A 25,968-nucleotide genomic window follows, 5' to 3' on the forward strand; every position below is an offset into this window, starting at 1 on the left:
AATGCGAAACTAAATTTAAAACTGAATATGATGTACATCTGAATGTTTCCTTATATATTACACGATAAACAAATATTCACTGAAAATGACACTTGGAATTTTAGGAGGTCTAAAAATGTGTAAGAAGTCCAAAGATCAATGGCAATTGTGCAATGATTAAACATTGATATGAATGGCAAATTTATAATTCCTCTTTATGTTTCATTCTGACGCCTCCATTTTCAGCACAACAAGCAAATTACATATTGACAAGTCATTGAACTAAAACTATTGCTTGTGAAAAGAATTAACCATTGATATGAATAGCCGAGAGTTTTAATATACCTTTGCTCCTTCATAAGATTTATTACTAAAAGCAATGTATTTAATTTAAAAAAGTGTAATAACTGGACTAACTTTTAATATTCATAATAACAATGACAAATAAATATTTTTAATCATGTGCCTGCTCTGGGGTTCTAACCAAAAATCTTTTAAATAATGTAATTTTACCAAACTTATGAACACAGTGCCTTTAATACAACATTTATTATGAATGTGTTTCATGTTCATCTGGAATAGGAAATAAGAAGACAGTTGATGAGAAAAAAAATACTAATATTTGGCACCAGAATAGTCAATAACATTGTATTAAAAGTTAGTTTTAACACTTACTCCATTTCTTTCTCATAAGCATCAATGGCAGCGTTGTTAGACGACGCAGTTGAGATTTTCTTGATGGCTTCCCTAGCACGAGCCTCCATCTTCTTGAGATTTCTATTTGCAATAGGCGTTATGTTTAGAATGGTTAGGAAGTTATTCACCTCCACCAGCCTGCCCAAACTGACTAATTGCTGAAAAGAGAAATGAAAATGATAAGAACATGAAAACGAAATAAGGCCGTCGTTTCTTAATAATGACAATGTATTTTCATAGAATCCATTTGTAGCATCATTACAATAATATAAATAACATGAATGAGTAATCAATTGTATTAAACAACACAAATGCGAAACTAAATTTAAAACTGAATATGATGTACATCTGAATGTTTCCTTATATATTACACGATAAACAAATATTCACTGAAAATGACACTTGGAATTTTAGGAGGTCTAAAAATGTGTAAGAAGTCCAAAGATCAATGGCAATTGTGCAATGATTAAACATTGATATGAATGGCAGGTTTAAAAATGAACACTTGCATACCTGTTCCTATTCTTTGGTAGTTACGTCAAAGCATGGCATTCCCTTGGTGTTGAGATGGAGCTGCTTTCAATAAGCAACACGGTTGACTTCTCTACAGTCAGGGTTTTCACAAACTACGTATAAATAACCACTTACGCCCTTTTGTAGTTCGCCAACAATGTTATATATCGTCAAAGGAATGGGATACAGATTACAAAACTGACAATACTGTAATTTGTTTAGCAAAACCTCCAGCTCAATCAATCTTCGTCCCTCCCCCACCCACTTCTGCTTGACTTTTTTCACGCCATTTAGCAAATGCGAATAGCTTTTACGCGAGTCATTTTCACACTGATCTCCATCGCAGGGCTCGGTAAATGAATAATTGTGATCGTACACAACGTTGTCGATCGGTGTTTGCTTCTTTTTCGATTTTGCAAATCGCCCGCTTTTATTCCGAACTTTCATTTTGCTACGAAAATGTCAACAACCGTGACGTCATGAACACAAATATTTTAGTAACGAATTAATTTAACTCATATTGTTATTGTATAGTTATTAAATCTTAAAGAGATAAGAAGATTTAACTCTTAAATAAAAAATACAAATTTATTTCGTGTATTTAGTATAATTTCCGGACTTTACCGTAGATATCGGTTATAGTCGAAACGCTTTCCGAATACGGCGATATCGACCGACTATTCCCGATCTCATTAGGCACCTACTGCCTTAAGTTATATATTTGTTAGATCCGTTTGATTATCAGAAAATAACAAATCCAAGCAACTAGGGGTTTGATCCTGTCTATATCTTGTCAAGTCTCTTATTTTTTTGACTCTGGGATTATTGTCCATAAAAGTTGAACGAAAAATAAAAATATGCTCGTGATATTAGGTTGTCCAAAGTGTTGTGATAAGTTAGATTGCCAGAAATATATTTGTGTTTCCATCAATACTATGTTTATATTGTCAAGTCTCAGTGTGCGCAACTCAGATTACACAAATTCAGCATCATTTATAATTTCATAATATAAAGCTTATTTATTATCTTTAAGATGCATTTCTACAACTCTACTGTGTTCTTTGACTCTTGACGTGAAACACTGAAACCATTCTAATGCATTACCCAAGATTGCACATTTGCGGTCTTTATATTCTGTGAAACAACTCGGCAGAAATCCCAAATGCATATATCCTTCTATAACCTCACAATTTCTAATTGATCAATCTTGTTAAACAAGTTTTCACAATTTGTGGAATAACATTCATTTTCAGCTTATTGTGTGTGTGTCAGACTTCGACAGGAAATAATTTTCAGAAAAAGTATTACTTGTAAACAAAAAGTTTGTCTCTACTGAGAAAGAACTTTCAGTGAACATTTGAATGGAATTGCTAGCATTATTGAAACTGTCAGTTATACTGAAATTTTAAATTTCATTATCATCAATTCAAATTTAATTTAACAAAACTTATCTGATAAAATTGAAATTTTAGAATATATAATTGTTGAAATGTCTGAATTTTGTTTTTAAATATACGATTTTCTATCAGAATTAGCAATTAACGTACGATCAACTGAACAATACAACATGTGGTCTAGAACTGTCAACAAGTACATGTTTGAAAAAAAAGATTTCATTACGTTGAGAAGAATCTTACCTGCCACACCTGTGTAGAGGATTTCGGGCGGGGTCGTCTTCGCCGTCACTTTCAACAGAAGCTTAACCATTCCTCCATCACGATTGCCAAGTTATCTTCCCATACCATTGTGGCATGGCTTTTTTCGGTCCGTAGCTTAAAAGCGACTTTCCTTCCAAATGGTTTGAGAGCAGGAGTGAAAATACAGGAGTACTTTTCATGATTTGTCAACTTACTTTCTGTTTCCAAAATGCTTCGCTTTTCTTCAAAGTTACTAACAGTCTCACGCAGAAGCATAGGGCGCTTATTTATATCAATACCAATAAATCAATAAAGAAAAATCTATATTATTTTCGTGGCACTCGTGTTCACTCGCAAGGCTTGTCGTACCAGAGGTCGTACTCAGTAGGGTAGCGAAACTTTGACATGTGCTTGTAAGATTAGTTCAAGAATTATTTATTAAGATCTACGAGTGATCCTGTACTCGATGAGTATATTATATCGAAGTGTTGGATGTTAAATGTTGCTACATAAAACTTTGATGTTGAAAGCCTTGATGTTGAAACATAGAATCGCGGTTAGAGTGGAAGTTTTGTGGTTGGCGGGGAACATATAGTCTGAATTCAAAAAATGTTCATGAATTGTAACCAGAGCTTTTTTCCTTCTGTAAAAATGGCCGTTTTTCACAATTTTGGGAAATTCGCTACTCAAATTTTAACAATTTCAAGAAGTGCTCGACTAAAATTTTCACAATTTCAAGAACTTTGAGACTCAATTTTTCACACTTGTAGAAAGTTTGTGACTCATTGTTCTCAATTTTTAACAGTTCACTACTCATTTGTTCACAAAATAGAGAGGCCAAGGCCGCTTCGCAAAAATAGGAAATAAAAAGCTTTGGTGACAGACACAGAAATAGTTTGTGAGGTTAGTGTTGCTTTACATATTATCTTTGTTTTTCTAAAGGCGTGTTCAGACCTCGACTGTGTTTTTGCGGATGTTGACAATATGGCTGAACATCGTAGAAGTTGTTTTTCAGCTACTGAAGAATAGTTCAAGATGGACCTAACATTCTTATGACCAGCAATAGCCATAATGCTGTGGGAGGAACATCATGGCCTCGAAGTTTCTGAACAAGATGTTTCCGCGCAGAGTGGTTTGTGTAACGTTTGCCCTCAGGAAGTTTTGCTGCCACCGCCATGGTTTTTAGCATCTTTCCTAGTTTGACCTCAAGGTGTTTTCTTTAAAACCACTAACTGGAGCAACCCTCTTTGGTACGCGGCGCTAGGTTGAATGAATAATCGTTTGAAAACCCCTATGGTTCGCTTTGCGGAATAACCCCTAACATCTTGGGTGTGACCTTCCTGTAGTCACCCAGATTGTCACCGGTGCGTGTTTTTGTCTGCCTCTCCTGAAACTGATTATAAAGAATTATTCACCCGCGGTAGTGGTTCGCAGCTTCACATCTCCCCATCTAAATATGAGGTATGCTCTGTTTGTTTATGGACGTTTTTTATGAAAAATCATTTTTTACCATTGCTATTTTTCACACAAAAAAAATTAAATAAAATGCACGCACAAATGAAGAAACAATGCCGTTTTAATAGTTCTGGCTTCAATAACTTAAAATGTCGCTTTTTATAAAGTTTCAATTGCGCACCTTTTAAGACGTCGGCCAGTACTATATCCACTGTTCGCTGGAGTTTCTTTAGCTGCCATTATAATACTATTTTGATCATATTTATGAATTAATTTAGATGTAGTCTTCAAATTTAGCATGCAAAAATTGTTGACACTTACATAATTTTGTAAAAAAATGATGACGAAGGACTCGATGTCAATGGACAGCGTAAACCCTGTAAATCATGTATGATTCTGACATCATACATCAATAATTTTATTTGAAACAATATTTTCTGCTTTGAATAAGGTATCCAAATTTTCTTAGTTTAACAAATATAAACTTGTTAAAGTTGGTTTTCTATAAAATAAACAAGAAATATCTTTAAAAAAGATATACGGCGTTGATTGTGGTTGGAGTTTATGTAAGGTAAAGAGTTCAATGAATGAGATCTAGGATAGCGAATGTCTTTTTCTGTGCAGTTCTTAGATGCATCACACGCAGTACGGGATGTTACGCGGAGTTTTCGCGGCTTATTTTACATTATTACATATTGCTAGTCATAAACCTATAGATACAAAACAGAAAACCAAAAGGAGAATGGACGTGAAATTAAAACATATGAGTCAACCGGCCACACGCGAAATACCCGTACATATTTTAAATATTTATACGCGCGTTCTTCGAACAAACCTGTTATAGTGGTTTGTCGGGCATTGCTATTTGATTCGATTATTAACAGTATCGAGAATCATCGCGCTCATGCTTAATACATTAGTCAATATGGTGGAATAATTCTTGTTAAATTAATTAAAAATAATATTTATCATGGTATTGTTGAAAACACATTAAGAATCTATTATTGACATACCATTATTATATCGCTGGATATCTTCATTTAACATCTTTCTGGTCTAAAGAAAATTCCAGTTCACCTAGTTCAGGCTATAGCGTCTTTATTATATAACGATTATTTTACTGGCCGCGAACTCCGGTCAGCACATAAGGTAGTCGTGAAGACGCAGAGATGACCTGTATATAAACTCTGGCATTCACACACACTGGCCGCGAACTGACCCTGATACCTCGCGGGTTGAAATGCAATGCATTCAAGTGAGGCCTCGCTTCCACTGCTCTTTATACTTTAACATGTTAATCTGTTGACATGAATATGGAAGTTAGTACTAAATATGAGAACATAGCCTTAAAATACAAACGTTCTCGCGCTGGCAATCCTCTAAAAATAAAAGGTGCACGCACAAACTGTATTGATGTCGAGATTGAGTGTAAAACTGTTCTATCTATTAAGCCTGTTCATTGGAGATAACATTGTTTCATGCTGAACATGCAGTAAAACAGTGTTACAAAGACGCGGACATGTTTTCAATGTTTGGTCGTATGCTCAAATCAGCCTATGGGATAATTGAAGTGTATTCATTCTGACCTAGCCGCGGGAAATTTTATTTGAATTTTATTGGACAGTTACAAAGGTCAGGTAAGGTGAAAAGCTGGCCTATACAGCTACGCCGAAAAAACACAAATGTAATTTGAGCTATCACTAACGATTGAAAGAATGCATTTTGATAAAATAGAATTATCCACCTCAATTTGTATTGATCAGTTGTCCCTCTTAAGCCGAAGTGGAGTCTGTTTTTAAGCCATATTATTCCATACCTGGGAATATGGAGTGTGTGGACCAAGAACAGCAGTTTCCTACATCTGGTGTTTGTCCTCATCGATGAGAGGTTGGGCTTCACATTTAAGGCCATTGCCTTGGCCCTGAATACAGCGATATACACCTGTTTGATAATGTAAAGGTAGGCATGTTAGAGGTGGGTTCTGCCTTTCAATCATCCGTCGGATAACTCGAATAGTTTTAATTGTTTGTATTAATAATTCAATTAAATAATCCAGTATATTATACTTATTTGCGCATTTTACATTGAAAACAACAACAAAATGTTCATTATATGCTACGTATTTGAAATGCTATGAATAATTTTAATAATATATGCATTTATTTGAATTAGCCTCTTTTCGATTTTTGTATAGAAATATTTAGAACATAAATGTCTTTTAATACTGTACATTTCATAATGCATGCATCTGTTTAAAAATAATTACTGTTTCTCAAGGCTTTTCTTATTTTTGAATTGAAGGTTTCACGAGTGAGCGCAAAGTCTGTACCGGAACCGTACATAATGATGTGTGGATAACGATGACGACGGATGGAACGATATAACGAGCTTATCAAGAGTCTCTATGAACTCGGTTCATAGTGCGACCCATCCGGTATAGTTACAGAGAGGAGGAATCTTGCCATATAGTTATCTAACTGATCAACTGGAATTTCATGTACTTGCTGTGTGTAACCTTGTTGTGCAAGATATCTGCGAAATGTGATATCAGCCCAATATTTTTATGCTGTATTTATATTTTCTTGGTCAGGGATTAATTTATTGGAAACTAATCAGAAGCTAGACTGTCAGTAGCAGGTAGTTCCAGTTCATCGTCAAAATTATACATCAATCTGGCATCAAACCCAAACTTTGCCTGAAAGTCTTAATATGAAATTTCAACAGCATCTTGTGTATTTGCAATTTGATAATTGAACTCAGTTTCAAAGTCATTATCCTCTAGTATGAAATAGAAATTTTGATATTCAATATGATTAGCAATTTTTGTTGAATTGTGTTCTATTGCAGACAGCAATTTTAGTGCAGCATACTTACAGCATAAATAAATGACAATAAATGTTAAAAGAAAACAAACAATTATTTTTATTATTTATTTCTTTATTTTATATAATTGACCTTAATTGATAAAATATCCATTTGTTGTTATAGCAATGAGCTTGTTCAAAATATTAGTTTACTATTAACTTTAAGAATGAGGTAAAAAAAAGTAGTTAGTCTATGTCTCTAAAGAGCAATCAGAAAATACTGCCGGTAGTATACAGCTCAAGTGTATACGATTGTTATTATACTGTCGCGTTTCATCTGGTAAATCTGATAATGATTAATGAGCCTAAACACTAGTATAAATTTATAGTATGTGTTACTTCCCTTTAAAACAATTATGTCCCTTGAACAATGACAAAATCGCCTCCAATACCAGTATCATTAAAAACTTTACAAATACTAGTGTAAATACATAAATTTTTAAAGTTAAGTTGTATAAAATTAATTTAAATTTTTGACAGTGAATATAAATATTCACTATGACAATACATTTTGCTTCGTAACGTTATCTATCCATAAAGTTTCATGATAGCGACGGAAGCGCACGAACTTCGAGCGCTGAGCAATATGTTTTGGTAACTCTTGCAAAAGAGTTAATAAGTTGCAAAGTTACTATTTCGAAAAGTGAACTGATATTATTGCAAGACCGTGCGTTACTTATTTGATTTTTTAACTAACTTGTGTGTCATTTTCATAGAGTTAATACCGTTTTGGAAAAAGTAATGACACCTTTTGTTTTAAATATATTATATACTACAGTGTAGTTTGTGAAGTATTGTATTTTAAAACATGATATCATAAATTTTATATTAACTGAACTTGAAATTTATTGTATGACAATTTTGTTCTGTTCTAGATCTAGTAAAAATATTACACAGAATACTGTAGTAGGTGTCAGTGACAGCAGAACCTGAATTTCAGGCTTTTCCAATATATATTTTTTTTTAAAGAAGAAAAACCTAAATACTATTTTCTATCATCACACATAACACATGGCATGATCTTTCACAAACTGATTTCGATAACTAATGTCGCCACGTTTCTTGTGATGTTGTATATAACCGTATACTGTACATATATGTTTAGAAACTCAAACATAAATATCATAGTTCGTGATTCCATCCTTTAAAATAATTATGTCCCTTTAATTTTTATAAACATACTCTGCAATACCAGAATAAGTCATCGCTTTTTAACAATATGACGGTTGTTGTAAGTAGAATTGTATAATATAAGTTAAATAATTGACCGCTTATATAAATCTTCACTATATAATAACATTTTGATCATGTTTCATTATTCAATATCTTGCAATTGACATCTATGTTGCGGCGCACAGTGCCCGAATTTCCAGCGCTGCGCATCATTTATGAAAACTCTATACGTAGAGTTAATAAGCTTAGAATTTCAAGGGTTTATAGGGACTTGTTTACATTAAGGTCGGAGCACGCCTTGTGTGGTTTGCAAGTCATTGTTTGTTATTTCCTTATTCACTTTGAAATAGTAATGACAAATTCATTTTAAATATTAAAGGGATCTTTTCACGCTTTGGTAAATTGACAAAATTGAAAAAAGTTGTTTCAGATTCGCAAATTTTCGTTTTAGTTATGATATTTGTGAGGAAACAGTAATACTGAACATTTACCATGGTCTAATATAGCCATTATGTGCATCTTTTGACGATTTGAAAACCTAAAAATTATAAAGCGTTGCAACGCGAAACGATTGAATAATTTGGAGAGTTCTGTTTTTGTCGTTAAATTGTGTGAAACTACGAAGATTGCTTATATAAGGTATAAAATACGTCTAGTATGTGCACTCGGCGGAATAGCGCAGTAGGCTAAAGCGCTTTTACTTCAGGACTCTGGCAGGGCTCCAGGGGTCACTGGTTCGAAACCTGCTCCGGGCAATGTTCTTTTCCTTTTTTAAATTTTATTCTTGATTTTTTACTGAAGCTTTTACGATCCAATGTTTACATTTATCAATATAAAGCATTTAATGAATAAGTTAAAAAATGCCAAAATCTGTGAAAAGGCCCCTTTAAGATTAAAAAGCAGTTTGTATATCTTTTACATTTTAGAGAATGTTGCCTCGTTGCAAATGACAACGCATATTGTTAATTATGTTTTACAATATTTTATAATTTGGATGGAAAATATAGATTGCAGAACATTAAGCAATTTAAGGATATTGTTTTGGGAATTTAAAGGTCACAAAACATCACTAAAACTTTGCCAACATTTTAATATACATTTTCTATATGAACTCCGAAAGCAGATTGTAAAAATGAATGCGATTAATGCTCAAGTACCGGAATTATTCTATTTTTAATGCAAACGATATGGGAAAATATGAATGTTTATTTATCCTTTATTTCCGTAAATTCGGTACCTTAAAATGTAATGTCAATATAAAATTAATTAAAAATAACGTTTTAAAATAAATACAACGCGCACTGATTTATTCCAATATGAAATGCACACAATGTTTTAAAATTTCTTAAATATCAATATTGTTTACATAAGGGTAAAGGGTCAGTTATTTTGTTTCGCTACCATTGATTCGCGGGTATGGCGGCATAAGACACTTCCTGGACAGGGGTCCGTGTATATACCGTCTTTTCCTGTTTCGTTTTGAATTCCACACGAGAATTTAGGCATGTTTATATTCCGGTTTTCTAATAACCGAAACAAAAACAAAGTACGAAAACAAAATTAACTTATTTATATCGTTTATCTAATTATAAACAAAATACGAAATCTTTTCCCTCTTCAAAGTTCGTTTCAATCTTCATATGACGAAAATCAATGATTAAAACTTGTCCCGTTTACCGTTCTTGGTTTGATATTACTGTTTACAAAATACGAAAAAACGAGTGGCGCTGTTCAAAGTTCTATAAATAACTTTTTTATTTATAGATCTTTACTCTGTGCTGCTGTCTTGGGGAGGTAACTCATTCGTGGCTTTTGCGCGTACTTATTCCCTAACATGAGAATAAATCACTTATTTCGATCAGCATGGCTTCTTACGTGTTTTTATTTGGGAAGGAAAATACACGCCGTAAGGGAAGAAGACGTGGATATTTTCAGTTGTTTTTTTCCAAAAAATGTATTTTTCCAAATTGAAATGATCATAAGCTGACATCTAAATGTTTCCCAACGTACCAGTATTTCGTATCGATCCAACCGAATTGATAGGGCTATATTTAGTCTTATGACACCTCTTTCGTTTTCTTTCCCCTTTACTATGCAAATTCAGTACTAATTTTACAAAAAAACTCGTTTTAGTCCTACAGCCACGGAGAGGTCCTTATATTTTAAGAGCTGTAATACCCCTTCCCCTGAGTCCTGTATTCCAATTATTATTACCCCTTAAACCCGAATGATGTTTTAAGAAGCACAAAATCGGCGGCTGCTGCTAAAATGTCCTCTTTGTTTTACTTTTAACATCACCGTACATAATAGAATGTTTAAGTTGTATTAGTACTGCCAATATTGAAAAAAAGAACAGGACAAAGAGAGAATTAATTAAACGCTGTTTGAATCTTATGAAATGGTTAAGTGCAAGGTGTCTAATATATACTTTCCAATTCGTTCGATTAAGTACAAATACATGTTACATTTCACAACTGAACTGTGATATGTCTAGTGATTTTAGCTCTGAAAGAGTTTTAACCAAACACCTTATATGAAACCGTTGAAATAATGATATATAATATTAATAATAATATTAATAAATGTGCCTATTTAATAACTAATTAGACAACGTATTTAATGTTCAAGAAAGAGCGCTCAATATGAAGTTAATGCTAACAAAATATTTAACTACCAATGATATTATAACGCGGCTAAAACTGACTTTAAAAGTTACGTTTCATAAAGAAGACGAATAGCATGCGTAACGCATATAGAAACTACATGCCCTACCGTAACGCGTTATAGTTATAGACCCTGGTTGTCTTCTAAAATGGAACTCGAATACCATTACAGAAAAGCTGACATATCTGTAACTAAACGTATACGATTTGCCGAGAGAAACGCGCCTTCAAACAAGCATTGACTTGCGTGATCTGTTAAATTGCATGCAAAAGTCGAAAAATGTATTATTGTATTCCTTTTATACACATCCAGTTCATGTAAACAGTCATTCGAATAACGTGGAAGGACGAGAGGGCTATGACAATACCTCAGGTTTTCTTCGAAAACAGCTAAGCTAAAAATCATCCGACCATAACCGGCTGATAATATGCACATCTCCTGATGGTAATGAAGCTTCCCATAAAGTTTTATTGAATTCCCGTATGAAGTTGCTGAGAAATAGCTCGGACAAGAATTGCACTAGATCTACAATGAAAATTTCAAAAGGGTCATAACTCTGTGAAAAATCATCCAACCATAACCAGTTGATAATATGCACATCTCCTGTTGGTAGTGAAGCTTCCCATAAAGTTTCATTGAATTCCCGTAATTAGTTGCTGAGAAATAGCTCGGACAAGAATTGCACTATATGTACAATGGAAAATTTCTAAGGGCCATAACTCTGTGCAAAATCATCCGACCAGAACCGGCTGATAATATGCACATCTCCTCTTGGTAGTGAAGCTTCCCATAAAGTTTTATTGAATTCCAGTCATTAGTTGCTGAGAAATAGCTCGGACTAGAATTGCACTATATGTAAAATGTATTTGTTGGCAAAATCAAGAACTTTGATTGCTTAATTCATTTGAAGACCAATTGAACTTTAAATATTAAAAGAAAAAACACTTAATACTCTGACAGGAGACAAGCTAGAAGCAACTATTAAACTAATAGCAAGTTATCTCCTTTTGTTTGAGTGATATGATATAGCCTAAGGGCAGATTTGCTTCATTGTCAATATCAGAGACATAACACTGCATGCATTTTATTACCAATTAGGGCTTAGGGCCAGATTTATAACCCTAGAAAACACAAGAGTTCTGTTTGTCCATCTGCTTATCAATACAATATTTCAATAGATCAGTGAAATACTATGGTAACTACAATAGTAATAATACTTTAGTAACAGATGTGATACACTGAGATATAGATATTGCCTTAGTCCTTATGTATTTAAGGCCGTTTCCATAAATAATAAAGAAGCAATTTTTTACAGCTTTTAAGATTTTTATTACAATAAATAACTAAAAAAGTTTATCAATTACAGAATAATGATTGATTTATTATAAAATATCTTAAAGTCTTCCTTTGTAATGTTTAAATGCTATAATTTTCAATCGATCAGTATTGACCAGTAATGACCAGTAATAACCAGTATTGACCGGTTTAAACCGGGTATTGACCGCCAGCCCGGTCAATACTCAATTGACCGGTCAATATGCCAACCCTGACTTGAAGGGATCATAGCAAGTCAGATCATTTGCACCAAATGTCTAAACAAGGGTATAAGTAAACTGTTGGATGTTATACAATGCACTTTGTTAATTATCTCCACGCTTTTCGGAGCGTGGGGATTATGTGGTTATCTCCGCCGTCTGTCCGTCCGTCCTGGCCTCTATCTCCTCCTACACTATTAGCACTAGAGCCTTGAAACTCAAACACATGGTAGCTATGAGCATATGTGCGACAGTGCACTAGTTGGAATTTTGATCTGACCCCTGGATCAAAAGTTATGGGGGTTGGGGTGGGGCCGGGTCAGAGATTTTCACTCATTTTACATGCGGCGTGGGGATGCGCGTCGGCCGCGCCATTTCTAGTTAATGGAATTGCAATAAAATGGGCCATGAGGCATGACATTAAAATATCAAAGCATGACAACGTAAGTAGAGGGCCATATTGGACTCACATTGTTCACCTGATTTAACTTCATCAAGCCACTGTACATATTGTTTAGAAAAAGAAACTGGTTACTCCCAGCCAGAAATAACTGATACCGCTGGGGGCTGACGACGTCAAAGCGTAGTCCGTTTCTCTACGACGTCGGGTATATGTTTCACTACGAAACATTGTGTCAATACACTTCTTAATCAGGCGAGTTTCATCTTTTCTGGTATTGAGGGATTAGAGAACGGAACATCCAGTAATGGTAGGTACTTATTTTCAATAAAAAAAAAACTAATAACAAATGCGCGTAATTGCAACCGTTACATTGATTTTGAGCTAAAATCGAAACATTTTGATTTGAAGTAATGCATAAGGTGGTTATTCTGTTAAAACAGCCAATAACAGTAACTTAATTTAAATGAAACTACATGTTACCTTGATACACTGTATATATACAACATATATTTTAATCAGTCAAATGCTTTGTTTGGAAGGAAATTACAAATCGGTGTATGTATAGGTTTTGCACAGAGTATGTATTGGTTGTGCAACGAACTACACATGTAATGTATAGGTTACTCAACAAAGTACCCAAACTGTACTTCGATGACAATGTTTCGTAGTGAAACATATACCCGACGTCGTAGAGAAACGGACTACGCTTTGACGTCGTCAGCCCCCAGTGGATACAAGTGATCCAATATCTTATTTACAATCGGTATACAAAGTTACAACCGTTGAGTTAAAATTATTACTGGCAAACCTTAAACCGATCTTTCCGCGTACAAAAGGGACGTAATTTTGCTAAAAAGCTGGTCACAGTTAAAAGTCTTGTTTAGTGTCTGTTTATACACGAACAATCCGCTGAATAGTCAAGCACGAAATCCTTGAAACGGTTCAGTAACGAACATTTCCATAAAGGTACATTAAATTCTGACCACTTGTAGCATGGAAAATGACTGGATAAGGGGTGGGACAGACAGTTGGTCAAAGTGGTGACTATATGCATCTCTGAAAATTGTTCAAACAGCACAATAAATAGACACAACGTTAATATCAGAAGCTGTTTTATTTGAGATTTTATGCAGAGTGATTACAAATGCAAGCATGAGCAGCAATACATGGATTAATGAGAAATACATTTTTGAACAAATATTGCAGTTTTCACCTCTAAATATGAAGGAAAACCCCCATTAGATACATACTTTTTTATTTATATTTAATACATTTATTTTATAAGTAAAACTTACTATGTTTTGTACTTTAAGGTTACGTTACATTTTAATTCACTAGTATAAACATAATGTATGCAAATAGTTTTTTTCCATTTATGTTAATTGTTATAATCATGCTTGTATACTGGTAGTAATATATTACTGCATAATAAATAACAATTTGGTAAAGAGAATTTTGAAGATTAATCTTATTAATGCAAATAAATAAATAATATAAATAATAATATTAATCTCAATAAGGCAAGAAAACAAAACACAAGAGATTATTCCAAACGGCATGCTCAACTATTAATTCTTCTTTCACGTTATAAAAATGATGGGCATTAGTCTGTGACCTTACATGCATAAAACAGACAATTTCAAGTCAGTTGTTACTTTAGTAATGACACAGATGTCCTTTGTATTTTTGAAAGATCTAGCATACAGTCATGGTACAAGTAATTGGTTACCCTGATATCAAAGGAAGTACATATGAATAATATATATTATATTATCAATTTGAATATAAAGAAAAAAATGTACACACATTTATATTTTAGATTTAAAATGAACCAAAGGGAAATACTTGTGGGTTGTAATGTTCAGTAAACACATTATTATGTGAAGTTGGAATAAGACATTAATCTTGTAGCAAACTGTTTGTTTTCAATTATCCATTTTATGCAGTTTTATCTGTCAAACTTATTAACTTTGACAAATTAAATGTGCATGTTAAATAGACACTTGCATTTACTATTGCATTATATAAATTGATTTCTCAACAAAACTGGATGTCTCTTTGATAAAAAAATGTGTAGAAAATGAAACTGTGTCAATGTGTGATTAAACACTGTTAAAAAATACAGTTAAAAGGATAAACACACAATCACTATTAATGAAAAAGTCATGGAAAAGTGCATATTATCGTAAAAGCATACACAGAATATTATAAAAATACATTCAGAACATGAAATGAACAGTTTTGATTGAGAAAATCCCTGAAATGAAGTCTATTCCAAGTTTGATGTCATACTCCAAAGTCACATCCTACAGTGTGAGTATATTGTTTAATATGAAATTACAAATTTGAGTAGAAGTAAACATCATTAAATAATGTATGTGTTAATAAAATATGAAAAATAAATCTTATTTTTAACTGACCAAATAAAACATTTTGAACAATAAACAACATTTAGTAAAATAAACATTAAATAAAGATTGTGTCATGTATTTGGTAACAAATAAGGAAAAGACAACAAACAATGGTGAACAGTTTACACATTATAATGTACAAGATAACACACAAGATCTGTCCCAAGACAACCCGCTCCACCATTCTGCTGCTTTCATAGTGTAATGTACATTGTCTGTCCATTATGTGATATTATGACTATAAAAACATATTTGATAGTTACATATTTAGTTATATGCAAATTAAATCGAAAAATTTAGATTAACAACACGTTTGACCAATTAATAGATTTTGATGCAAATAACTCTTTAATCCCATGCAAGGTCTTCATGTGTGCTACCTTAACACCTTGCACAAAACATGTGTTAAGTTTCAGTTGAATCATGTTGTTGAAACAGTGATATGGAGCTATTGCACATTTACCTTAACCCATTTATGCCTAGTAGACTCTCCCATCCTTCTAAATTGGATCAATTTATTTCCAAAATTAGGGATGTCTACTTTATTTATTTCTATATTTAGAATATTTCTAACAGAAATTCCTTTAAGCAAACAACGCAGACCCTGATGAGATGCCGCATCATGCGGCGTCTCATCTGGGTCTTCTCTGTTTGCCAAGGCCTTTTTTCTAGACGCTAGGCATAAATGGGTTAAGTTTCAGTGAAATCATGTTGTTGAAACAGTGATATGGAAGCTGTTGCACATTTACCTTAACCAGAGCCTTTCGTAGACGCACACGCCAACAAATGTTGTAGAGCTCAGACTATTTGGCAAGTGATCGAGCTAGAAATACTGAGGAATTAATACCATACAGGACAAGAATATGACTTATATTACACTTATTATATTGAATATGGAACAATAAAAGCACTATACACATATATTTACAATTATACTTCTGCAAACTTTTGACATATTTACATCAATACAAATTTTTTACAATGGATTTAATCATTATGATTTCTAATAGGTTTTACAGCAACATTTATGGAAAAGTGTTTGAAATGAAGACACGTGACAAAAAAACATGCCCACCCCATATTTGACCTACTGCTAAGTGTGACCTTGACCTTTAAGCTATGGACACCAATGTTGCTCACAACATATCGTCCTACATTTTGTGGTCAGTTATTTTCCAATGCTTGATAAATGTTGAATTTCTGTGACCTATGAATGTGATCTTGACCTTTGAACTGTGGACAGCTGTTGACACGAATGTTGTGCTTAAAGTGCAATTTGCACAAGGTGACCCTATGAGGTATTTATATTTTCATTGACAGATAAATTATTAACTTACAGATTGATTGGAAAGACCCATGCACACGTGCAGAAAATCTTCATTTTTTTCTTTAAAACTTTAAACATTTTAAAGTTAAAAAGAAAATCTTTGTCATCACACCAACAGACTTTCATTATATTATAAAACTGGTTAAACATGTGCAATGACTAAAAAAGGAATACATGTTCAAGACAAAACTTTAGCATGGTATTTATGCTAACAGAACACCAGGTGTGAGGTTAAGGTTGCAAAATTATAAATAAGTATCATGTGTAAAGTCTTCATCTTCAAAGTCATGCATGGCACGTTGTCAAGGAAATGAATGAAATGTTTTTTAGCACGTTTACAAAGTCATGATGAATATGAGCTGTGGAAAAACAGGCCAAAATTTATGTGCGTAAAGTGTTGTCCCAGATAAGCCTGTGCAGTCTGCACAGGCTAAGCAGGAACAACACTTGCCGCTTCGTGGTATTATTTAGTTAAAGAAGGTCTTCTTAGGGAAAGCCCAGTTTAGGCGGAAAGTGTCGCCCCTTTTTAGCCTTAAGCCGACACTTTATGCACATGCATTAAGCCCTGTTTTCCCAGACCAAGTCTCATATTTTTGTCAAAGTAATAACATAATACATGTACAAAGGATGTGGATGAAGCCTCTAACAAGTGCTTACTGTACATTAGTGAATGCTTCGTACAACCCATCAACAACAAAAACCAAATTGGCACACACATTTTGCAAAAGTGAAAAGCCGACATTCTCTCTCCATCTCTCTCTCTCGGTGGTTCCAGGGTGGCTTTATGTCTACACGTCTGTGAATCTCTTAGAGCTTTGAGTCTTCAGTGTAGATGGAGTAGCAGGCTGGTTCAGAGACCTGGAAATCAAAATTGATCCATTTTTAGGGATATAAGGGGGTTTAATGCATGTGCTAAAAGTGTCGTCCCAGATTAGCCTATGCAGTCCAAACAGGCTAATCAGGGACGACACTTTTCGCTTACACTGAATTTTTTACTTTCTTTAAACGAAAACTATCATAAGAGCGGAAAGTGTTGTCCCTGATTAGCCTGTGGGAACTGCACAGGCTAATCTGGGATGACACTTTACGCACATGCATTAAACCCCCTTTTCACAGAGCGAGGCTCGTATATATAGTCCTACCTCCTTGAAGCTCTTGACTTGAGTGTGTTGGGTGCAGAGCTCTAGATAAGGATTTAGTCTAAAGGGTGTTTTACCCCCTGATATTATTGTTAAAGGTTATTTTACTCCTTAGTTTCAGCCATAAAGGGTATTTAGGAATATTGAGGGGTATTTTTGTTTTCCATAAAAAACTGACATAGTACATGAAGTGTTTTATCTAGAAATATATTTATTATTTTTTATTAATTAATGCAAACAAAATAAATTTTAAATGGTGATATATATTCAACTTACATGAGTTGTATCTCTGTCTTGATTGGTTCATGTAGTACAATTTAACTAAGTTATGGCACTGCTTGTGCAATTGCAGACCTGTTTACCCTACCGATTGCTTCTCAGTAGTACGGAGGGCATCTCTCAGTAGTTTTGGGCTGTTGTCAGTAGTTTTAACCTTTTCAATCATTTTGAGCATTAAAACACCATGGCTGGGTCACATATCAGTTTAACGGTACATAAAGCATTAGATGAATTTACTTGCTAATAATTAAATCTGTTAAGTGATTTTATTTGCTTTTATTTGTTACAGCCTTTGCCATTTGGTTTGGGAAAAATGGCGCGATAAACCATGAAATTTGAAAAAATAGCGCGATAAACCATGAAATTGGGAAACATTAAGCATTATAAATATGATTACAAGTAACAGAATTAAAATTGTTTTTAAGTGCATGTTTGACAGCATTTTTATATTATAAAGTGCTGCTTTAATGTCTTCTTACAATGAAGACTATATTTTATTAATATCCATCCACATGCATATTAAACTTACAATAATCTATAGATTCTTAAATACACCATTTGATCATAAGCTCTTTAAGAGTAGCTATTAATTTAATTCAGTATTTTTTTTAATTAAATATCATAAGGGGAAAACATAAACAAATATTGACAAACACCGTTTAGTGGTCTTGTTGTGTTAATAATGTATTAAATGGAGCTAATATAATATATTTTATTTGTTGACCTTTCAATATCTTGCACTTGACAACCTCAATTCAATGCTATTTCATTAAACTGTACAGCGTAACAAACATAATAAAGCAGAATATGCATTTGAATCTGAGTATACACAGATCCACTAACATATAAATCAAATCATGTTTGTCTCTTTCCTTTTGCGAACGATACTCATTATAATAAATGCTTTAACTTTGTGAGTAGACTTAACTACAATTTTCCAACACTTGTTTCCGTGACGCACATTCACGGTGCATATTTCTGATAAATATTTTATTTTTATCTCAAACGTAGTATTTTGCATGAATTGACACACGCATTACATTATTACCTAATGACCAAAAGATATCCGTTGCTAATTTGAATGGTTTATTATTTTGCCGTTAATCTTAATTTCTCGTCTGCTTGCCGCCATCTTTGACGTGTGTAAAAACAGGCGTGCTCAATCCCGATACATCGACTATTTTCGGTATTCTCCGCAATAGAGAGAGAGATATGTATATTGGATAGCAACGTAAAATCGTATATATTCGGCTAAATTTGCGAACCAATATGCAAGTCAGTTGTTGTTCGGTGATGACTCGACAACTCGATCAGCACTTGTTCCCCGGGCGGCTTGAATTTTAACGTTTCTTACTACGGAAGCGCCAAAATGATTATGATTGATAAATTACCCGCAAAGACCGAAAATAAGCGAAAGAACGATTAAAAACTGAAATTTGACCATTTTGATCGATGGATCCGTAGTTTTTCAGTACAAATCCGTAGTGCGTAGTTTAGCCAAATAATCCGTAGTAACTACGGCGAATCCGTAGAAGTAAACAGGTCTGCAATTGAAAATAAAGTCACACTGCCTGTGGTCTATGTAAGTTAACTTAAAACATCTAAAACGTTATAACTTGAACTTGTTCTTTTCATAGTTACTCATCTGAACTTGTCTTCACTTTCTTGGCCCGGGGCTTATAACCCTGAAACAATCTTTTCTTTTTCCTCTTTTTATCTTTCAGCCAGACCAGTACTGCACTAGATGGGTCATATGATCCTACAGGGACCTGGTAAATGTTTGTGGCAATCAGAATTTCAAGATTCTCTTCTTTGAGAGAGCTTCAAAACTTATTTTTCAGTCTGTTTTGTGTGATGAAACTTCTTTCACATTCCACACTGGTAACTACCATACACAGGCCTATCTTGCACAGCTTAGCATACTCTGGTAACCCGGTGCTCTCATGAATCTGGATAACTCTATGGCAGAGTACTTTTGTTGAAAGATCTTTGTAGCAACCCATTATCATCCCATTCAATTTGGCTGGTTACCAACTTTAATCGATTGTAAATACGTACTGAGATTTGCATTGCGTAATGTTACGTACATGGGCCGATTTTGAAGCGTTTTTTATTTTTTTACAATGCGTAAATACGCAGATACGCATCTTATCTAGAGCTCTAGTTGGGTGTCAGGTTGACCAGAGAGCTCTAGTTGGGTGTCAGGTTGACCAGAGAGCTCTAGTTTGGTGTCAGGTTGACCAGAGAGCTCTAGTTGGGTGTCAGGTTGACCAGAGAGCTCTAGTTGGGTGTCAGGCTGACCAGAGAGCTCTAGTTGGGTGTCAGGTTGACCAGTGCCTATATAAGAGTTGGGTGTCAGGTTGACCAGAGAGCTCTAGTTGGGTGTCAGGTTGACCAGAGAGCTCTAGTTTGGTGTCAGGTTGACCAGAGAGCTCTAGTTGGGTGTCAGGTTGACCAGAGAGCTCTAGTTGGGTGTCAGGCTGACCAGAGAGCTCTAGTCGGGTGTCAGGTTGACCAGAGAGCTCTAGTTGGGTGTCAGGTTGACCAGAGAGCTCTAGTTGGGTGTCAGGCTGACCAGAGAGCTCTAGTTGGGTGTCAGGTTGACCAGTGCCTATATAAGAGTTGGGTGTCAGGTTGACCAGAGAGCTCTAGTTGGGTGTCAGGCTGACCAGAGAGCTCTAGTTGGGTGTCAGGTTGACCAGAGAGCTCTAGTTGGGTGTCAGGTTGACCAGAGAGCTCTAGTTGGGTGTCAGGCTGACCAGAGAGCTCTAGTTGGGTGTCAGGTTGACCAGAGAGCTCTAGTTGGGTGTCAGGTTGACCAGAGAGCTCTAGTTGGGTGTCAGGCTGACCAGAGAGCTCTAGTTGGGTGTCAGGTTGACCAGAGAGCTCTAGTTGGGTGTCAGGTTGACCAGAGAGCTCTAGTTGGGTGTCAGGTTGACCAGAGAGCTCTAGTTGGGTGTCAGGCTGACCAGAGAGCTCTAGTTGGGTGTCAGGTTGACCAGAGAGCTCTAGTTGGGTGTCAGGCTGACCAGAGAGCTCTAGTTGGGTGTCAGGTTGACCAGAGAGCTCTAGTTGGGTGTCAGGTTGACCAGAGAGCTCTAGTTGGGTGTCAGGTTGACCAGAGAGCTCTAGTTGGGTGTCAGGTTGACCAGAGAGCTCTAGTTGGGTGTCAGGCTGACCAGAGAGCTCTAGTTGGGTGTCAGGCTGACCAGAGAGCTCTAGTTGGGTGTCAGGTTGACCAGAGAGCTCTAGTTGGGTGTCAGGTTGACCAGAGAGCTCTAGTTGGGTGTCAGGTTGACCAGAGAGCTCTAGTTGGGTGTCGGGTTGACCAGAGAGCTCTAGTTGGGTGTCAGGCTGACCAGAGAGCTCTAGTTGGGTGTCAGGTTGACCAGAGAGCTCTAGTTGGGTGTCAGGTTGACCAGAGAGCTCTAGTTGGGTGTCAGGCTGACCAGAGAGCTCTAGTTGGGTGTCAGGTTGACCAGAGAGCTCTAGTTGGGTGTCAGGTTGACCAGAGAGCTCTAGTTGGGTGTCAGGCTGACCAGAGAGCTCTAGTTGGGTGTCAGGCTGACCAGAGAGCTCTAGTTGGGTGTCAGGTTGACCAGAGAGCTCTAGTTGGGTGTCAGGTTGACCAGAGAGCTCTAGTTGGGTGTCAGGTTGACCAGAGAGCTCTAGTTGGGTGTCAGGTTGACCAGAGAGCTCTAGTTGGGTGTCAGGTTGACCAGAGAGCTCTAGTTGGGTGTCAGGCTGACCAGAGAGCTCTAGTTGGGTGTCAGGCTGACCAGAGAGCTCTAGTTGGGTGTCAGGTTGACCAGTGCCTATATAAGAGTCGGGTGTCAGGTTGACCAGTGCCTATATAAGAGTTGGGTGTCAGGTTGACCAGTGCCTATATAAGAGTTGGGTGTCAGGTTGACCAGTGCCTATATAAGAGTCGTGCTCTTAGAAAAGGGAGTTTAATGCATTTGCTTAAAGTGTTGTCCCAGATTAGCCTGTGCAGTCCACACAGGCTCATGGAGGATTTAACTTTCCGCTTAAACTGGATTTTTGCTAAGAAGTGACCTTCTTAAAACGAAAACTACCATAACAAGAGATGTGTTCGTCAGAAACACAATGCCCCCTATTGCGCTGCTTTGAAATAAAATTTCAATATATCATTTGGCAGGTTTAAAAATTATCTCCCTTTTAAAGCTAATTACTTCCCTTGGATTGTATTTTTTACCTTTGACCTTGAAGGATGACCTTGGCCTTTCACCACTCAAAATGTGCAGCTCCATGAGATACACATGCATGCCAAATATCAAGTTGCTATCTTCAATATTGCAAAAGTTATGGCCAACGTTAAAGTTTTCGGACGGACAGTCAGACAGACTGACTGACAGTTCAACTGCTATATACCACCCTACTAGGGGCATTAAAAGCGTAAAGTGATCCCTGATTAGCATGTGCGAACCGAACAGGCTAATCTGGGACGACACTTTACGCATATGCATTTAACCCCCTTTTCACAGAGCAAGACTCATATATATAGTCCTACCTCCTTGAGGCTCTTGACTTGAGTGTGTTGGGTGTCAGGTTGATCAGGGCCTGCATGTTGGCTGTCAAATCTTCCACTTCCTTGCGGAGACGGGTCGGAGTTTCAATGTCAAACCTGAACAAAATATCATAAACATGTAAACTCTACAGTTAAATCATGTATACAACAAGAGTTCCGCGGTCGGAGATGACCGCATTGAAGCCGGATTTTTGATTTAAATGACAGGAAAGTACCTTTCGTGTTTTTGTCAATGCAATACTTAAATTACTGAAATATTGTTCAAAGGTCAAAATGAAATGTAAGTACTTTTCAAGGCATGAGCAAACCTTGTGTTATGTTTTGAATGCATGCATATACATGAACAACAATAACATTTAAGGTCACAAATATGAACTTGAATTGACAATTAGGAAAGTTTGATCTCAATTTTTTTATTAGCAAATTAGTAACATATTGTTTGAAGTTTCCATCAATTTCATTATCAAATGTAAGAAAATAAACTTAGATGAAATAATACTATTTATTGTTTTGCTTTCACATACCTACACAGAAATCCAGACATTTTTACATTCAAGGTCACAGTGACCTAGACCTTAGAATGAATGACCTTGAAATGACCAGTGGTCATCTAAGTGTGCTTGCAAACCTTCATGTCAAGTTTGAAGACTCTATGTCCAAGCATACCAAAGTTATAACAATTTTAACATTTTAACATTTAAGGTCACAGTGACCTTGAACTTCAAATGAATGACATTGAAATGACCAGTGGTCATCTTCTAGTACTGGCCAATCTTTATTTCAAGTTTGAAGACTCTAGGTACAAGCATACCAAAGTTATAACATGAAATAAGAACTTTAACATTTTTACATTCAAGGTCACAGTGACCTTGACCTTCAAATGAATGACCTTGAAATGTCCAGTGGTTACTTACTAGTTCTGGCCAACCTTCATGTCAAGTTTCAAGACTCTAGGTCCAAGCATACCAAAGTTATAACAACTTTAACATTTTTACATTCAAGGTCACAGTGACCTTGACCTTCAAATGAATGACCTTGAAATGTCCAGTGGTTACTTACTAGTTCTGGCCAACCTTCATGTCAAGTTTCAAGACTCTAGGTCCAAGCATACCAAAGTTATAACAACTTTAACATTTTTATATTGAAGGTCACAGTGACCTTCACCTTCAAATGAATGACCTTGAAATGACCAGTGGTCATCTGTTAATCCTGGCAAACCTTCATGTCAAGTTTGAAGACTCTAGGTCCAAGCATACCAAAGTTATACCATGAAATAAGAACTTTAACATTTTTACATTCAAGGTCACAGTGACCTTGACCTTCAAATGAATGACCTTGAAATGACCAGTGGTTACTAACTAGTTATGGCCAACCTTCATGTCAAGTTTCAAGACTCTAGGTCCAAGCATACCAAAGTTATAACAACTTTAACATTTTTTATATTGAAGGTCACAGTGACCTTGACCTTCAAATGAATGACCTTGAAATGACCAGTGGTCATCTGTTAATCCTGGCCAACCTTCATGTCAAGTTTGAAGACTCTAGGTCCAAGCATACCAAAGTTATACCATGAAATAAGAACTTTAACATTTTCGAGCACGCCGCCACCCCGCCCGCCTGACAACATCAATCTATAAGCCGAGATTTTTTCGAAAAAAATCCGGCTAATAAAATGTTATTTTTATGTTTTTTGTTACAGCGTAATTTTTTCTTTCAGAAATTTTCAACTCATATATTATGCTGAAAAACATTGTATCTGGTCCTCTGAGAAATTTTAAAGTGTCAATAGATGTCTTATATTTGACCATGACTTGTATTCTTGACCTTTGACCTAGATATCTGGTTCATGCGTGTTCCACTCAGAATGCTCAAAAACTCTGCCAAATTAAGTGAAAGTCCAGTTTAAACCGAAGGTTTTGTTTTGATATTTGACCTTTGCATGTGACTTCATAAAACAATGAATGCTACGGGTATGTGAGGTTTCAAGTGAAAATCCGAAATAGAAACAGTCATATTAAGATGTTGCACGTTTACTGAATTATTTTGCAGATATTGCAAGCCAGAGTTAAGGAACTTGGTCACTGACCTCACTAATTACCCCTAACACATGTGTCAAGTTTCATTTGATTACCTGTAGTAGAAACAGTGAAAAAGAAAAGAACTGTTGTAGTTTACCAGTACCAATATAACGTTAACCAGAATATAACATGGAAAACAATGCCAATATTTGGGTAAGTAGTACATGTACACCTTGAGCTATTCGGTAAAAAAACATTAACATCATGATAACCAAATTTTGATCTCAACCTTTAACTTATCATGCTGATCACCTAAATTATTAGAAAAATAATCCATCCTGAATACAGTTACAATCCTGACAAATGGATAAGACGTGATTTCCAAAATTTGACCATTGACCTTGAACCTGTTTTCTTCGCATTACACTTGGTCTAATTGTGTTTAATCCCATGTGCCCAAGATGCTTGCAATTACCTTCCTAGTATGAACAGTTAAGCTCTGAACAAATATATACAACTGCAATCCAACTAAGGTGTTTCTATAGCTCTTCTTCAAACTGATAAGTGCCTCGCTCTGTGAAAATGGTGTTTAATGCATGTGCGTAAAGTATCGTCCTATACTAGGCTGTTCAGTCCGCACAGGCTAATCAGGGACGCAACTTTCCCCATAGACAGGATTTTTACTAAGAAGTGACTTTCTTTAAATGAAATCTATCATAAAAGCGGAAAGAGTCCTCCCTGATAAGCCTGTGTTGACTGCACAGGCTAATCTGGGATGACACTTTATGCGCATGCATTAAACACCATTTTCACAGAACGAGGCTCATATATTAAAATTAATCCTTTATGATTATACATGTTCACCATTTATTTCTGCGTCCCTGTCTGAAACCGGCTGGTGAAGGGTTGACAGTTTCAATGCTAAAAGGTGAGTACATACGTACTTCTCTGTAACCTGAAAATTTAAGTTTCATTTTTTGATTTGTCATCATTTACATGAAGATATAGCCCTTATACGCATAGGAAAACACTGTTATATTAAAAAAGCGTTCACATTTATAGTTAGATATTTTTTGCTGGAATTTGGAAGAGGACAAAACTTTTAACAACTAAAAATTTGACTGAATGAAGTATAACTCGTGCAACACCGTCCCAGCTCCTGGCAATGACTTGTTACACAAAATTTTACAATTATTTATTTGAACAACAAGCAGCTAAAAATCAGCTTCAGATGAGATCTAGAATGGGTGACTGCACATAACTTATGTGAGCTAACACATTATGTTTAATGTATATTATGATTAGAGCTGCAACGATTCGATCCGA

At 35.5% G+C, this 25,968-nt stretch overlaps 3 protein-coding genes, 1 long non-coding RNA gene and 1 pseudogene across 13 annotated transcripts in view; 2 read left to right on the forward strand and 3 right to left on the reverse strand.

The window, feature by feature from the left end:
* Nucleotides 1–25,968, reverse strand: part of LOC127844954 (uncharacterized) — a 345,343-nt gene that overhangs the window by 310,325 nt on the left and 9,050 nt on the right. For 6 of the 7 annotated variants that reach the window (XM_052375532.1, XM_052375527.1, XM_052375534.1 and 3 more), the window contains 3 exons: nt 25,507–25,597; nt 22,607–22,720; nt 14,015–17,515 (listed from right to left, as the gene is read on the reverse strand). The exons of the other annotated variant lie outside the window; for it this stretch is intronic. In XM_052375532.1, the coding sequence (XP_052231492.1) occupies nt 17,446–17,515; nt 22,607–22,720; nt 25,507–25,597 (275 nt within the window). In that variant the 3' untranslated portion in view covers nt 14,015–17,445. Of the gene's footprint in view, nt 1–14,014; nt 17,516–22,606; nt 22,721–25,506; nt 25,598–25,968 lie in introns of those variants that run through there. 7 annotated transcript variants of the gene reach the window in all.
* LOC127844952 (target of rapamycin complex 2 subunit MAPKAP1-like) overlaps nt 1–25,968 on the forward strand; it is a 567,740-nt gene that overhangs the window by 259,575 nt on the left and 282,197 nt on the right. The window lies entirely within an intron of this gene.
* Nucleotides 1–25,968, reverse strand: part of LOC127844950 (ankyrin repeat domain-containing protein 50-like) — a 492,344-nt gene that overhangs the window by 140,563 nt on the left and 325,813 nt on the right. The gene's annotated exons all lie outside the window — the stretch shown is intronic.
* Nucleotides 1–25,968, forward strand: part of LOC127844953 (target of rapamycin complex 2 subunit MAPKAP1-like) — a 225,492-nt pseudogene that overhangs the window by 134,980 nt on the left and 64,544 nt on the right.
* Nucleotides 23,019–24,215, reverse strand: LOC127844962 (uncharacterized). The gene is made up of 2 exons (XR_008032990.1): nt 24,090–24,215; nt 23,019–23,788 (listed from the first exon to the last, which is right to left on the reverse strand). It is a non-coding gene; the product is annotated as an uncharacterized LOC127844962 (long non-coding RNA).

This window comes from Dreissena polymorpha, chromosome 9 (genome assembly GCF_020536995.1).
Source record: "Dreissena polymorpha isolate Duluth1 chromosome 9, UMN_Dpol_1.0, whole genome shotgun sequence".
NCBI lineage: Eukaryota > Metazoa > Mollusca > Bivalvia > Myida > Dreissenidae > Dreissena > Dreissena polymorpha.